This window comes from Daldinia caldariorum (genome assembly GCF_022478825.1).
Source record: "Daldinia caldariorum strain CBS 122874 unplaced genomic scaffold F4812scaffold_4, whole genome shotgun sequence".
NCBI classification, from domain to species: Eukaryota; Fungi; Ascomycota; class Sordariomycetes; order Xylariales; family Hypoxylaceae; genus Daldinia; species Daldinia caldariorum.
In genome coordinates this window covers 983239-998035 of record NW_025953040.1, presented here as the reverse complement: position 1 = coordinate 998035, position 14797 = coordinate 983239, and the positions used below count along the sequence as shown (strand labels likewise).

General features: G+C 47.3%; 4 protein-coding genes across 4 annotated transcripts; 1 reads left to right on the top strand and 3 right to left on the bottom strand.

Annotated features, from left to right (window-relative positions):
- Positions 1-85: 85 nt before the first annotated feature.
- Positions 86-1827, bottom strand: F4812DRAFT_306549 (uncharacterized protein). Its single transcript, XM_047931282.1, has 3 exons — positions 1146-1827; positions 654-1027; positions 86-589 (listed from the first exon to the last, which is right to left on the bottom strand). The coding sequence occupies exons 1-3, from the start codon at positions 1488-1490 to the stop codon at positions 142-144; spliced, it is 1167 nt and encodes a 388-aa protein (XP_047792225.1). The 5' UTR covers positions 1491-1827; the 3' UTR covers positions 86-141.
- A 1578-nt stretch (positions 1828-3405) lies between these two features.
- Positions 3406-7514, top strand: F4812DRAFT_420815 (uncharacterized protein). Its single transcript, XM_047933486.1, has 2 exons — positions 3406-5565; positions 5619-7514. The coding sequence occupies exons 1-2, from the start codon at positions 3882-3884 to the stop codon at positions 6773-6775; spliced, it is 2841 nt and encodes a 946-aa protein (XP_047792224.1). The 5' UTR covers positions 3406-3881; the 3' UTR covers positions 6776-7514.
- A 327-nt stretch (positions 7515-7841) lies between these two features.
- F4812DRAFT_306497 (uncharacterized protein) lies at positions 7842-9200 on the bottom strand. The gene is made up of 2 exons (XM_047931281.1): positions 8605-9200; positions 7842-8442 (listed from the first exon to the last, which is right to left on the bottom strand). The coding sequence occupies exons 1-2, from the start codon at positions 8999-9001 to the stop codon at positions 8189-8191; spliced, it is 651 nt and encodes a 216-aa protein (XP_047792223.1). The 5' UTR covers positions 9002-9200; the 3' UTR covers positions 7842-8188.
- A 1887-nt stretch (positions 9201-11087) lies between these two features.
- F4812DRAFT_306429 (alpha/beta-hydrolase) lies at positions 11088-13561 on the bottom strand. The gene is made up of 2 exons (XM_047931280.1): positions 12704-13561; positions 11088-12583 (listed from the first exon to the last, which is right to left on the bottom strand). The coding sequence occupies exons 1-2, from the start codon at positions 13098-13100 to the stop codon at positions 11724-11726; spliced, it is 1257 nt and encodes a 418-aa protein (XP_047792222.1). The 5' UTR covers positions 13101-13561; the 3' UTR covers positions 11088-11723.
- Positions 13562-14797: the final 1236 nt, after the last annotated feature.

Here is a 14797-nt window from a genome sequence, read left to right as displayed (position 1 = left end):
TACCAACCGACCGTGGCGGGGGTCCCCCCGCGGGTGCTTTTTTTTTTTTTTATTTTTATTATTCCCCCCCCCCCCCCCCCCCCCCCCCCCCTAGACCTCCATGTCTTGCCACTCGAAAATCGAAAACACCGGATTTTAACGTTAGAGCTCACCCTTAACTCTACTAACGATCGTCTCGCTCGTCACCACGATCTTCTGTAAGGAACTGTTGTCGTCGTCGTCACGGAACGTGGGCCGTTTCCCCGCTGTGATGTACGTATCTCGTTTGGCTCGATGCGCGCCCATATTACCCAACTCGAGCTCTTCTCTCGACTCGGAGGCCATACGAGTAAATCCGCTAGATTTCGTGCTTTTGTGTGTCTTGGATAGCGTGAGAATGGTGCCTTTGCTTTCCCATCCCGTGTTCCTGGATAAACGCATTGAGAACACCGTCTCGAATACAGGTCGAAGGAGGGGAAAGCTGGATATGATGATGGCTATGCCCGCCTCGCATGTCCCGTAAAGGCTCGCTTGTACTATTGTGTACGGTATATCGCTGTAGTCAATGTGTACAAGTGCAGAAAGGTGAAGGGCGCCAAATAGTAATGTGCTATAGTTGACGCAGAATGTGTTAGCTTAGATACCGGTTATAAGGGGTACGGCTTCATTCTTACAGTATACCAATACTAAAAATGCATATGGTGACTATTTTGTATCGCCATTCCATCTGAAGTTTTAGGATCATGGGTAGAGGTAGAGCCAAGATCATGAGCTGGTTTATGACATTTATGAGGCTTATCGCTGCAAAAGCTGCTTTCTGATCTCCGCAAGTACCAGCCGTTCGAATCTGCCAGTTTATTTCAGCCGGTCGACATATTAAAAACTCGATGAGTATGCTCAGAATAATCCAGGCGACGGTGAAGACCATGGTGGCTATGGCAGCGAGTTTGAATCGACGGTCGAAGAAGATACGTATCAACATCAGTATAGCACTGAATTTCATCAAGCCCAGTGAAATCGCATATAAGAATTGACCAGCATAGATAGCCTGTAGTATATAGTTAGAACTTGCTAGTTGCTTGAGATCCATTCCCAGCGAATGGCGACTCGGAAATGGAAGGCCGACGTAGATTCGCCTGATGGAGTTCTCAAATAAACCGACGAACCTTCAAAAGTCGCACCAGGTGCCAATCCTGCAACTCTCCGACGTGATGACCCGCGCCACCTGCTAGCACCATCGAGAAACCCGTGGCTACAAGGCCGTAGAATATGATTACCGCTCCGAGGTACAACCCATCATCCACCATGAATGCGCGGCCACTTCGCCGAAGGCTCCAAAATCGCAGGCCGGTACATAATGCCACAAGGAGAATCAGGATTATACCCGAGGCGATTATCCTAGATCCTTCGGTGGTGAGCGGTACTACGTCGGTTTCGATACGGTCGGTTGCCGGTGTCGCGGGGTCATTGCTGCTTCCTATGATCGAGAGCCGGGCATAAACGATAGACATATCTAGGTAAGACCGGAGTATTCAAAGCCTTCACCCCCGGAACGATTCCGGTTGCCGTTTTACTGAGGTGAGAGACCCTCTTCGCTGGCCGGTGAGAGGATACATATACCGGCAATAACTCGAATCCTGCTCTTGGAGTTTGACGGATTATACCGAAGCGTTTTTGAGTTACGCAGTCACCAACGGACGGTGAACACGAATTGGCGAGAGATGTAAACCGGAATTATCCTCGAAATTCGAACCAGGCGCGCGACTAAAGAGAACAGGGAGGGTATGCAAGGGTTCAAGAACCATTTTGCTCGCTAAGAATGCCAGGGGTCAAGGCTTTTGGGGTCGTGAACATCCCTGACATGAATAATTAAATCTATAGCTGAGGTTTTTATGATAACTACTATGTAATGCTAGATATACCTAGGGATAAGGCAAGCCGACGAAGGGCCAACTAATAATACTATTACACCACACCACATAATACATAGCCTTGTCCTAAATCAAAGGCTTCGGGGTCCTGTCTCAATTTGTCGTCGCCGTGCCTCCTACCTTATAACTACCAATGTTTGTTACAAGTGTTTAGGCCGGGGTCTTTAGTCGTCCCTCGTCATGGGAAGTTTTGGTTTTTTTTTTCCTATCAAGATCCTTGGCGTCTCCATCCGAGCTTTAGCTGATAACTGACGATGAATTATGTTTCGCTACCCGTTTACGGCAATATATACCGAGTAGGTTACCAGAGGTTAGGTAGGTACCCATCCGTTCATCTGCACCCCGTACTCGAAATGGCGGCACCTCATCTCAAGGAAGTAATTAGGCCAGGGGTTTCGATGCGACATGTCAGCCCATATCCATGTGCATGAGGTTTGTCCCATCGGAGAACCCAGGGGATTTGGTGTATTTCATTTCTGCCAGGCAAATTTGAAAAAAAGGGTCACAGCGTTCACCCTATTTACGTGCATATGCGGTACAATACCTCATAGTACTAGCAAGTAAATAAAAAGATCTGAGACATACGTAAGAAACAGACGCTCGTTCGTTCGTTTCGCGCTTGTTTCTGCTGAGTCCTTGTGACCTGCGCACGGCTGTCTATACTGGGGCTTTACACCTTACAATCGCGGTAGAGGCAATATCCCGCGATGCAGGTACTAATAGCTTTAAGCTTTAAATGCTTTCACTAAGCCGCAGATCCATATCGCGTTGACAAGCAGGCGTTACGAATCCAGACATGTAATTTTGAGACAAGATATAAGACTAAGACATCAGAGTTTGCCAACACTTGCCCGCAATAGAGGAATGAAGAATAAACTTAGGTACCTGTTTCAAGGGTTCATCTCTAGAGATATTGAGAATTCGAATTGGGGTTTTCTAATTCGGCAACTCCGTTTAACTAGTAGTTGAAATATCTTCCTTTCAGCGGGGACGCGTGCATGGTGGGAACGGACCTGGGTATTATTACATACTAGTACCTTACTAGGAGGTATTATTCCAAAATATGACGTCCCTCAAATCATCACAGTCGACAGTGTCAAGCAAAATGCCGGAGATTACTTCTATTAAAGCAGTCTGATCTGCTTATAATCTGTCGTATGTATTCCCGTTATTTGGGCCACTTATACGCGACTTATTTTTCTTAATTAAGAGCTGTCTGTTGAAGGTTGGTAGTAGTAGACTGGTATAAGACTTCGAAATATTCAGCTACTAATAAGCTATATTTAAATTAAGTCTTAGCGAAGTTTATATAGTATTTTGAGTTCTACATAAAGAAAATACGAAACCGTTAAAGATGTCTCAAAATTGTGAATAACAGGTATTCATACTGATGACTGATTGGACTTAAGAGAATAGACTTCGGTGGTAACTTGGCTTTGAAGTTCTCGCCAAGTCTTCTACAAATGAGACGGAAGAATATCGGATTGTTATACTGTAGGAGGTAGGTAAGATAGAATCATGTCGGCACCTCGGTAGGTACTTCAGTGTTGTACCTTGATACTTTATAAGTTAGGTAAGGTTAGGTAAGTTACTACGTATAGAGGTAGCTAAAAGAGTGGGGACCGTACGGGCTGCCCCAGTTCTTTGTGAACCGAAAGCAACCGAAAGCAAGCAAGAGCAAAGACCAAGAAGGGGCCCTGGGGCCTGGGCAGCCTGGAAAGCCCAAGCCACTCGCCAACAAAATTCCCGCCCCGTCGATTTCCCTCCATGCTGCTCCATATGGAGTACCTACCATTCTCATACCGTCGGCCGCCGGATATTATGTTGACCGTTACAACCGCCGAGTCGGTCATCTACTACTGCGACATTGTACGCAATTTGTACTTGTGAGCCTCTAGCACCAAGTCGGTAAGCGGGCGTCTCGATCTTTTTTTATCGGCGGGCGGAGAAAAAAAAAAGGAAAATTTGGAGATGGATCCATCTTCACTTGACCCACGTCTTCGTGATGCCGGTGAGGATTCAATTGTCGTCAACGGTCCAACGAACCCGCTACCACCTCAAATCGCCGCCGCAGGAATCCCCGCTTCGACGTCAACATCAACATCAACATCATCTATTCATACATTCCATAAATCCGACCTTCCCGATTCACCATTACAACAGCAACTTCATTCCCAAACAGCTGGCCCATCACCGCCAGCTTCTACCTCCGGCTTCACCCCTCAAACGCCCAACAATCATCCGCACTCGGCTAACAACGATACTCCTAATGCGGTGCACGACCCGAATGATCCTAAGCGGCCGCGAGCCTGTGAGGCATGCCGTGGGCTAAAGGTTAAATGCGAGCCCGATCCCGCGAACCCGGACGGACCATGTAAACGGTGCGCGAAAGCTGGTAGGAATTGCGTCGTGACGCAGCCTACGAGGAAGAGGCAGAAAAAAACAGATAGTCGTGTTGCGGAGCTGGAGAAGAAAATAGATGCTTTAACGGCAAGTCTTCAGGCGAGCAGAGGAACACCTAATAATGCTGCCCACCCGCCCCCATCGGAGGACCATACTTTCGGGTATGGCCATACCGCGACTGTAAGAGATTGGGGCGCTCCGCCTCGAGATACTCAACACCAGAACCAACATCATCAACCACAACTTCAACCACAACCACAACCTCAACCTCAACCTCAGTATCACCACCCTGTTTCCTCGCCTGAGAAGCGTCCATCAGCGCCACCGCCGACTATGGCGGGCCAGAAGCGGAAGTTCACAGAACCAACATCCAGTTCCTCTAGTGCGACTAACCCTTCGTCGGCGCCACCTAAGTCGAGCGTCGTATCGGAGCAGCAGCCGCCAGATATAGTTGATCGCGGATTGATAAATATGAACGAAGCTACTGCCCTCTTCACCAGGTATGTGGAGGACATGACACCACATCTCCCGGCGGTCGTGTTTGCTGAAGGTACTACTGCCACCGAAATTCGGAAGACGAAACCGATCTTATTCCTTGCCATCCTTGCAGCTGCCTCGTCTGAGACCCCGAAACTTCAGCGTCAACTAGTTAAGGAGATTATGCAGATATTTGCTGAGCATATTGTTATTTCGGGCAAGAAGTCGTTGGAATTAGTCCAGTCCCTTCTCGTCAGCGTCATCTGGTACTACCCGCCTGAGCATTTCGAAGAATTAAAGTTTTATCAATTTGTTCACTTGGCGGCCGTCATGTCTATCGATATTGGCTTAGGTAGGAGGAAGTATAATCCAAAGACACGACTCGTACCGTATACCTGGCGCGATCATCCTTTCAGGAAACAGCCTCTCCCAGATCCTACCTCGATCGAAGCACGGCGGACGTGGCTCGCGGTTTATTTTCTTTCTTCGAATGTTTCCATGGCTTTGCACCGCCCAAACTTGATTAGATGGCAGTCATTCATGACCGAGTGCATGGATATCCTGGAATCCTCTCCGGATGCGGCACCCTCGGATAGGTATCTTTGTCATCTTGTCTGGACGCACCGGCTCGCCGAGGATGTAGGCATACAGTTTTCGATGGATGACCCTAGTGTCTTTGTCAATGTCTCGGAGCAGAAAGTACAGTACGCTCTCCGGGGGTTCGAACGCGATCTGTCCAAATATAGCGACTCTATCCCCAAATCAGAGAAGAGACGTATGTTTAGACCAAATTTCATCTTGATTATCGTGTTGGCTGACATTTGGTAGCATCGCTTGTCCTCGGTTTCCACGTATTGAATTTATATATGCATGAAATCGCACTCCATGTTGACAAGAACGCAGAGGAATACCGGCCTCCGTGTAATGCTGATTCTCTCCGAGAACCTATCCCGGGCTTAGACGATTCTCTAACCCCGTCACATATTAGTGCTTTATCATCATGTCTTACTGCTATCGATGGCATCTTTGAGACTTTCCTATCCATGGACGTTCACAGTATTCGTTGCATCCCGATCTTTAGTTTTGTTCGGGTTGCTTATGCCGTGGTCGTTTTGATCAAAATGTATTTCAGCGCAAGTAACTCGGATTCCGAGTTGGGTAAGGTCATCAACAAGGACAACATGAAAGTTGCCGAGTATCTCGAGAAGTTGCTCGAGAAGTTTCGCGAGGTGGCTGCCTCAGATAAGTCTCGACCTGCCAGCAAGTTCCTCCTCGTTTTGGCCATGTTACGGAACTGGTTTTTTAGGCAAGGCCAGGCTCAGGGCAAAGTAGGTCAAAATGAGGAAGAATTAGAGCTCGCTGCAGCCCATCATGCAAAGAGATCAACAACTCTAAAGGACGAAAGTGATGATGCTGGCCCCCAGTTGCAACAACAGCAGCGGCAGCGGCAACAGCAACAGCAACAGCAGCAGCAACATCATCAGCGCCACTTAAATCCTGAACCAACGAACACCCCACTTCAACTTCTTTCAGAAATAGCAACCGGGAACGGCCCACCACGCAACAATGGTTCGAATCAACCTCCGCCCGGCGTGGATGCTAGCAACCCACAGTCGTTTCAAGCTTGGCTGCGCACAGCACCACAACCAGTACAGCCATTTATGTACGAGCCTACGAGCGGGCCGGTACCTAGGGGTGGCATGGCAATGGGTTCAGTGCCAGAGCCGTCGTTGATGCCATGGATGGGCTCACCATTTGGGCCTAACGACTTCGACTACGGTAGTCTCGGGGACGGGTTTGAACAAGCCCTCGGACTTACGCTAACAGGCTTTGGCGGTGGCAGCCCTGGCGACCCAGCCTCGTACGAAGACACAATGCGCTACATGATGCAGAACGACATGCTCGGGCCCCTTCCCGTATCCGAGGGTTATACCGCGCCACCCCCACCCCAAGGCGGTCCGAATGGAAACTTCTTCCAGTTTTAAACAAACCTCACCTAGCTTACACTAAAAGAGGAATCTAATCGCTTGTACTATTACGACGTTATACTTCTCCGCTCTCTAAATCAGTGTCGAGGAGAGAATAAAAAGAACGGAAGATATCAAGAAAAGAAGGATGGCCAAAAAAAGGGGAGAAATGATATTTTAGTGGCTGCTTACCTAGGTACATTCTACTTTGTCCTCACCCCCCCTTTTCTCCCTTCATTACACTATCGCTACTCCCACTTTTATCCTTTACCCTGTGAGCTGATTTACCTATCGGTTATTACTCAGGGACCATATGGCACGTACCCTACTACCTAACCTAACCTACCTGCCTATTCATACCGCTACCACCTACATACCTCAGACAGAACATGATACGCAGCTTGCTTGCTTGCTTGACTGATGACGTATCTGGGTTATGGGTTTTTTTTTTCGGGAGGCGCACATATACATATACTCGCTTGGTGGGGGTTTGTTACGGATGAACTGGCGAAAATTCTTTTTTACTATCCTTTCTATCGGCTAGGGTTTCGGTGGGTTATGGGCAAAGAGCGGGTATTTGGGTTTGGCGCGTATTAAAGATGCTTGAACGATTCCAAACCGCTGTGTGTATTCATTCTGGTACGCATAAGATAGAGTTGAAAGCAAAACGAAACAGGTAGGGTACATACCTGCCAGTAGAACGGTTGAATTATGATTACTAGTAATATAAAGAAGCATTCACTGCTAATCGGATCGGATTTGAATTTTTGGAATTTGGTTACTTCATTTCAGTCTGTATAACGCAGCTTATCTACCTCTCCTAATAGCGTAGGGAACTGGCTTCCAAAAAAATATCATCGTCAAATGACCTCATCCCCGATAACTTCGTACATAGATTAGGTAGTCATGCTTAGCCCTCTCCAGTCTCTGTAATAAGACCATTCAGCCTGTCCTGATCCCTTTCCGTAATCATACAACTACAGCATATAGGTAGAGGTTTTCACCCAAGTTGTTGGAACTCCCCACAATGCTGATTTCTTGTGAAGTTGCCGCAAGCTAGAAAAGAGGACAACACGGATAATTCTGCGAGGAAACGTTCACTTCGTCAAACACCTTCCGTACTCTCAATGCTATGTCATCCCCACAAGCGAGACTGCCATTATTTGGCTAAGCTTTTTGGTACGTGGTAAGACAATTTACCCGGTTACCCCCGGCACCGTCCCATCTAAACGCCATAAAAACAACTCGTCGAAACGAATGACGTTAGTTGAAGAGACGGTGTGAAAAGGAAACCCCAATGGATAAAAGCATATGACCCGCGACCTTGTAAGTTTCTGAGATACTGCAAGGGATAGCTTGGGAGAGTACAGGTTTCCAAAGTATCAAAACATAAATCAATATTGAAATTCCTCTGTACAACGCCAAGCATAATCAGTCCATGTAGAAATCGCCCTTGAGAATGCGCTCTTGCATATGGTCTGGTTTTGGTCGTTCTGGCTGCTTCAGCTTTACGGCGGCAGCTTGTTGAGGAGGGACTGGCATTTCGGAAACCGATTTGGAGCGATCATGTTGGCCGCTGCCGTGAGGTGGTGAGCCATATCTGTGAGGTCCGAAGGTCGGGCGATGACCTTGGACGCTACTTTCGGCACGGGTCCTAAGCTGCTCGGACCAATTGTATCCGCTGTCTGCCCGAGCAGAAAATATGTCAGAAGGGGCTCTGAAGGGTAATGTATTGCTTGCCTGAGGGGTGCTCGCGCGTCTCTCAGCAGCGGAGGCGGGCGAGGCACTGGAGAATGGAGCAAGCGTATTTCCATTAGAAATACGTCTCGAACGCTGGGGGATCCTACCAGTTGTTCCAGGGCTTCCAGGCCCAGTACGCAGAGTTCGCATTGCCTGAGCACCGAAGCTAATACGACGAACAAAGGGCGAATTAGGGCCTATCTTGGCTGATTCTTCATCATCGATGGCGCTCTCGTCAATAGAATCTGAATTGTTGGTAGAAATACTGCCTCTGCGAATTCCAAATGCAGAATTTCCAGAATTAGGGGATGTGCCAGACAGTCCTATCGTAGTAACAGATAACCGTCGGCGCTGGTCTCTAACCGCGGCCGACATGATGGATTCGCGACCATTACCATTCGCAGTTGAAGTCGAGTTGCTTTTTTGGAAGAGGTTAGAGAAAGCGGCGGAAGTGACAGAGCCACGGCGGTCGTTGGAGGGACCACTGGTGTTATCGTTCGACATGTTGCTATTTTGTAAATGATCTAGTCCTAGTTTTTGTTTTTCTCAACGTTTAGTGAGGATGGTTTGGGTACTCAGGAAGCTAGTTGAAGAATGTTGACGGAGGGCCTTCGGATTTATGTAAACCGTAGCAGGTTACTAGTATGGTTGCTAGTAGATTGAATCGCACGATTATAGATTGGGACAGTGCGTGTTTCGATTGGAATGGTCAGATGATGTGGCGTTATAGAAGTAAGAAGTAGCAGAAGTGAAACCTTGAGTTTGCTGTGTGGGACGATCAACTTGACGACCGAAACACAGGATCCAGAATCGAGGTGGGAAAGAAACAGAAGACAGCGGAATAATCAAAGGAGTGAGACGAGAAGGTTGATGGTTTCTTTGTGGTAAGTAGTATCGTAGTATCACGATTGATATGAATGGCCAGAGAGAGCGACAAGGGTGTGGTGCGTAGTGCGTGGTGCGTGGTATGTGGTGTATGGTGTGTGGTACGGTAAAGGCCAGATAAGGAGGTAGATCTGTTAATAGGTGTGTGTCAATAGGTGTGGCAATGACAATGCGATCAGCTCGTTCCCTTTCCCCTTTGACGCAATGAGACGCCAATGCACACTATCAAAGAAAGTGTATTGCTAATTGAAGGTGACGATGGTAGTCCGTGCAGTGGTGTAGCATCGACTGACTCGATCCCGTCTTGGGGGGGAGGGAAATGCCTCCAAGCGGGGTAATTCAAAGCTTCTAGACAACGCCGAATTTGTCGACAGTTTACTACCTATTATTGCCGGAAGAAGGATAACGGAAATATAATACCGAATAAGGAGTAGTAGACTTTGTAGGAATTGGAGTCGAGCAGAGAGGTGGTTTGTACATGTAGGTTAGGTACAAGGAAACATAAAAACAGGTATGAAGAAGAACGAATTAAAATAAGAGTAGCCCGTTTATCGGAATCTTACATAGTAGGATCATTATGGAATATGAAAACTACCTAAGGCAGTCGCGATGGATATTGCAGCATGGGGTTGCTCTTTCTCGGAACGCGCTATGCAAATGGACCCAAAGATCGCCAATCCTAGGTACCTACCTTTTGGCTGCTCTGGGTAGCTGGTAGCTCCTGAGGGGTAACAGCCTACTGGCTGGACTGGCAGGTTACCTTGTCCGGCCAGTTAAAACAGCTATACGCTAATGCGTCTAGTAATGCGCCTGGAAGGGACTGATGCATGTACTAACCCGTAGTCGTGCCCCACTAGAGAGACAGGAGAGAGTGAGTTACAAACAAAGCTGACAAGACAACATTGAAAGGAACGACTGCTAAAAGTTAAGATTAGAATTTCGCGGGGGACGGAAGGTAACAAGACCCCTATGTTCCAACTCTGATTTGCTGCTCACTACGTCACCTAGGTATGTACCTTAAAGGGAATTGCGGGGTAAAAGGGACAATCCCTACCTGTTTCTGGCCTTAAACGACTTCCATCAAACAACCTAAGGTAATTTCCCTACACTACGGAAATTAACTTACATCACCGGATCCCTAAATACCTACCTAGACCTAACCTAGGTAGGTACCTACCTCTTATACTTTGCGTCTGTATCGAGATGAACTCTAAAAGACTCTCCCGTGACTAGGACCCAGACCCGGGGAACTTACACAAACAACTTACACAAGCAACTTACCAATCGTTATAGTCCCTGCCACTCCGCCAATTATACTTGCAGATAACCACTACATATTCGATACATCTGAATGGCCACCCAAACTCCCCCGACCTTGGCTATAATCTTCAAACCCATATAAGTCGAAGATAGACAGGAGGTGGTAGAGCAGACATATTGTTACCGGTATAGCAACGTGTCATGCATAACTCCTGTAGACGTTAACGGGGAAGCTCGATTCACTCCTTCTACTTTTGCTCTGGATATTTCCGAGCCTTGGTAGCTATGCTGGCTCTAAGGCGGTGTTCTCCTGGATAGTGAGATTGTTGTTTATTATTCGTACCTAAGGTATTAATTATACTTAGGCCACGTGGGAAGCGAATAATCAGTAAGCAACCCCAAGATTTGCTTTAGGGCAGTACGGCTAGGCACTGCTACATGGTGATACATACCTACCCACCTAAGGTAGTATTCGCATTGGCACACTAACTTATCCATACCATCCACACCACCCACACCATCTATTACCTGGGAACCTGATACGATTGGTAGTAAACCTCAAGAAGCCGGCGCCAGTAAACTTGGCGTCCTATATAAGAGGAAAGCCAGCGAGTTCGCTTCTAGACGAACATATCATTCTGGTATGATTGCTGCAAGTTTCGTTACTCATGCAGCATAGCGGTATATGGATTTTGAAGCAACTGGAACGACCTACGAATATATACCTAAGGATAAGGCTTAGTGAGATCGCGCCTATATAAGAAGGCAAAGACTTGGCAAATAGGTATCCCTTAACACGTCACTGCATGGTCATAGGGACATGTCTACGTATCGAACTTACATAGGTATAATTGGAGTTCTCTTGCTCTCTTCCAAAGTAGAACAGAATTATATTAGGGCCACGGCTAGACGTATGTGGAGAGCTGCAGTCTTAAGGCATGGATGATCGAAACGTGACCTGTACAACTACCCCTCTCAAGATATTCGTTAGCTGAATCCAACAATCGTTCCAGTTCTTGGTGCTGGAGAAGGCAACCTTGGTCTAGGTGTTTATGGTTATTATCTATCAACACCTAATTGCTTAGGCAGGGTATTTACGCCAGAAGGCCTCCACCGCGTCTGCAATGCGAGAGCTCGCCGTTATATGTATTTCATGACCTCCAGGTAGGACGGAAATTTCAACCCCGTCAGCTCCGAGAGCGTTATGGGCATCCTCTATCGTCTCCTCCTTGACCACAATAGGATCGTCCTCCCCGAGGATCATCAAGATTTTCCCCGCATGCAGTCCCGAGGCGGATGCGGCCTCTCTGGCAAGCGCCGACTCTCTTCTGTCCTCTCTTCTGCCCTCAAGGATCTTGTTTAACGCTTTCCAGTCTCGTTGAGGAGCGTAAATAGGAGCGTTTCGGATGGTGCTTAGAAACGCCGTGACAAACCCATCATGGTGATCGACCTGCCATCTCACGACTGAGGATACGGTAGTGTCCGGCCGAAACTTTGAGATAGAGGTGCTGTCGAATCGAGCACCGCCATTAGAATCGCCGTCTCCACTTGGTAGGTACTTCTTAACCTCAGCGGACGCGATGTCAGTGCCACCTGCGGCTCCAGGCGGTTGTGCGATCTCCGGCCGTATTCTCCTCCGAACTAAGACCTTTACTAGGAAATCCGGGAGCAGTCCTGAGCTGTAGAGTAGCCAACTCTTCCAGCCAACGTGATACGGTCGGATTAAGCCGCAACTCGCTACTAGTATAAGCGAGTTGATTTGGTGTGGGAAATATCGTGAGAACAAGACGCAAAGGCCTCCTCCGAGAGAGTATCCTACAAGGTTAAAGTTTGTCCACGATAACTTAGACGATGCCAAGACCAACAGGAACTGGGTTACGTAAAGCCGCGCATCGTAAACAAGGTCACTAGGCGCATCTGAGTATCCGCGGCCAAAGAGATCTAATTATGAATATGGTAAGAAGACTGGTTTCGAAACTTTTCGCCTTTGAAATATAGGCTTTAATAGTACGAGGGTGGGAAAAGGAAAAAAAAAAAAAAGGGGGGGGGGGGTAAAATTACCGAAGAGCATGACCCGGCACCCTTTGCCAACAAACTCATGTCCGAGGTCCCCTAACGATATACAGGGTGTGCTGATGCCGTGCACGAAAAGAACCTTTTCCCCATCTTCGGGACCCCACTCATAGACTCGTATGGAACCATATGGTGTCTCTACATCTCTACCCCCAGGTAGAGCATCGAGAGGATATGGAAGGGCTAAGCTTTCCTTCTCCGAGATTACCGGAAGAGTTTTTATACGCGGAGAGGGTATACTGAGCTGACTTTTGACCCCTTTAGACTGTAGAATAAGCGGGATCGACAAACATGCCGCGGCAGCTACGGTAGCTGTCAAGAGAACACTTCGCGGAATTCCTGCTGGAGCTCCGAGTAGGCTAGATGGAACAGACGGGAGAACCATTGCTGTTTAGGACGTTTACGAGACGTGAGCTCGAACAAGGGACAGAGGGGAAGTGAGAGGTTTAATGTCCAATGAGATTTGATCCGACAAACGAGAAAGATATACCCCGCGAACACGAAGATTTATATTATTCTTTCCGGATAAGCATCAAGGCCCATCACCACAATCATCATTCTCGTTCTCCGCGGAGCCGCAAACTTTGTCGGCTTATCGCAGCCTGGTCCTTGTGAGTTTAGGGAAGAGCAGAGTCTTTGGGATTCAGATCCTGAAAGGTTTGCCTTGTTACTGCAACAAGCCGGCCGATTTTCGGTAGCATTGGAGACGGAACTCCACTAAAATAAGCACTACTTACATCCGGCGAGGCCCGTGAAGCTTCCCGTATGATTAATATCCGCCGGATAATGTGTGCGTATCCAACTTCGACTGAGAGAATGTAGGATAAGCTTGTGACGCACAATGCATTCAATCTTGAAATTTTCTCACCGAATCAAAGAAAATCCTTTAATGGTCAAGAGCTGTCTCATTCAAGCTGACTACCAGGTACATATGCGACATTAATCAGCTTAGGTGCCTCTATTCATGATTCCACTTTTAAGCTACCGCCGGCGCGCTTTAAGACAAAGGTAACAAAATACTTTCGTGTTGCAACTTGAGAGTCGCCCGACAGAAATGATATAATCGTTTGAGAAATGCTGGCTTTTCTTTTAGTAAATTAACTTATTTTTGACTGAATTGTGTATTAGTTTCGAATTGTGACTTATGGGGAACTGCTTACTGTAACCATTGCCATCCATCGTATTCAATTAGAAGACCGTTACTATTATCACTTGATGCTATAGCTACATACGTTCTACATAATATAAACAGTTGCTCAGGCACCGTAGGCACCTAAAGCTTTTCTCTACTTACCTAAACTAGGGGCCTAGAAGACTAAGTGTCAGTACGGCATCGAAGAGATTCTGAGGATTCCTCTAAAGTACCTACCTTCCTTTTCAATGGATCAACGAAAACTGAAACATAGCTCTCTTATACCTACCCATTTAGTCGTTGTCTTCGGTAAACATGCGAGTTTAGGTCATACTGTCGCACGGGACGGATTAATATAGACTTGCTTGGCGAGTAGCGTCCTTCCCGAAGGAAAAGTTGCGGTCAGCCCGGAATCGGTATAAAAATCCGTTCAGCCTCCCGTTTGTATTCCGCCCAATCATTGGCACGAGAGTGAAGTAAGTCATGTGGTGGAACCCCTCCCCCGAAGTCTGTCAAACAAGTGCCTTCCTTGTATCTAGCTGGAAGGTACTCTTGGTAAATCCTATTCAATACGTTGCAATTTACACCTATAATAAGCCGCCAGCATCGTATATCCATGGTGTTCACGGGAGTTAGTTGGAGATCAGTATTGCGCACTTAGATACCTACCAACCTGGTAGGTTACCTGTATCTATCTGAGTTGAACTATACCAACCACGAGCTAGAACATTTCCGTAGTCGATATAAAGTCACTTCGAATTCATGTCTTCTTGTTTTCTTTACACGTATCAAGTAGGATTTGCAGCTTATTCAACTTGATGCGGCTAAGAAACTTGTACCGGGGGGGGGGGGGGGGGGGGGAAAATTGGAGTGCACAAAACCCAATTGGACACGAGTTTACGTTTAAAAGGTAATATTAAGAAAAAATGCCTGGGGTGGGGGTGGGAAAA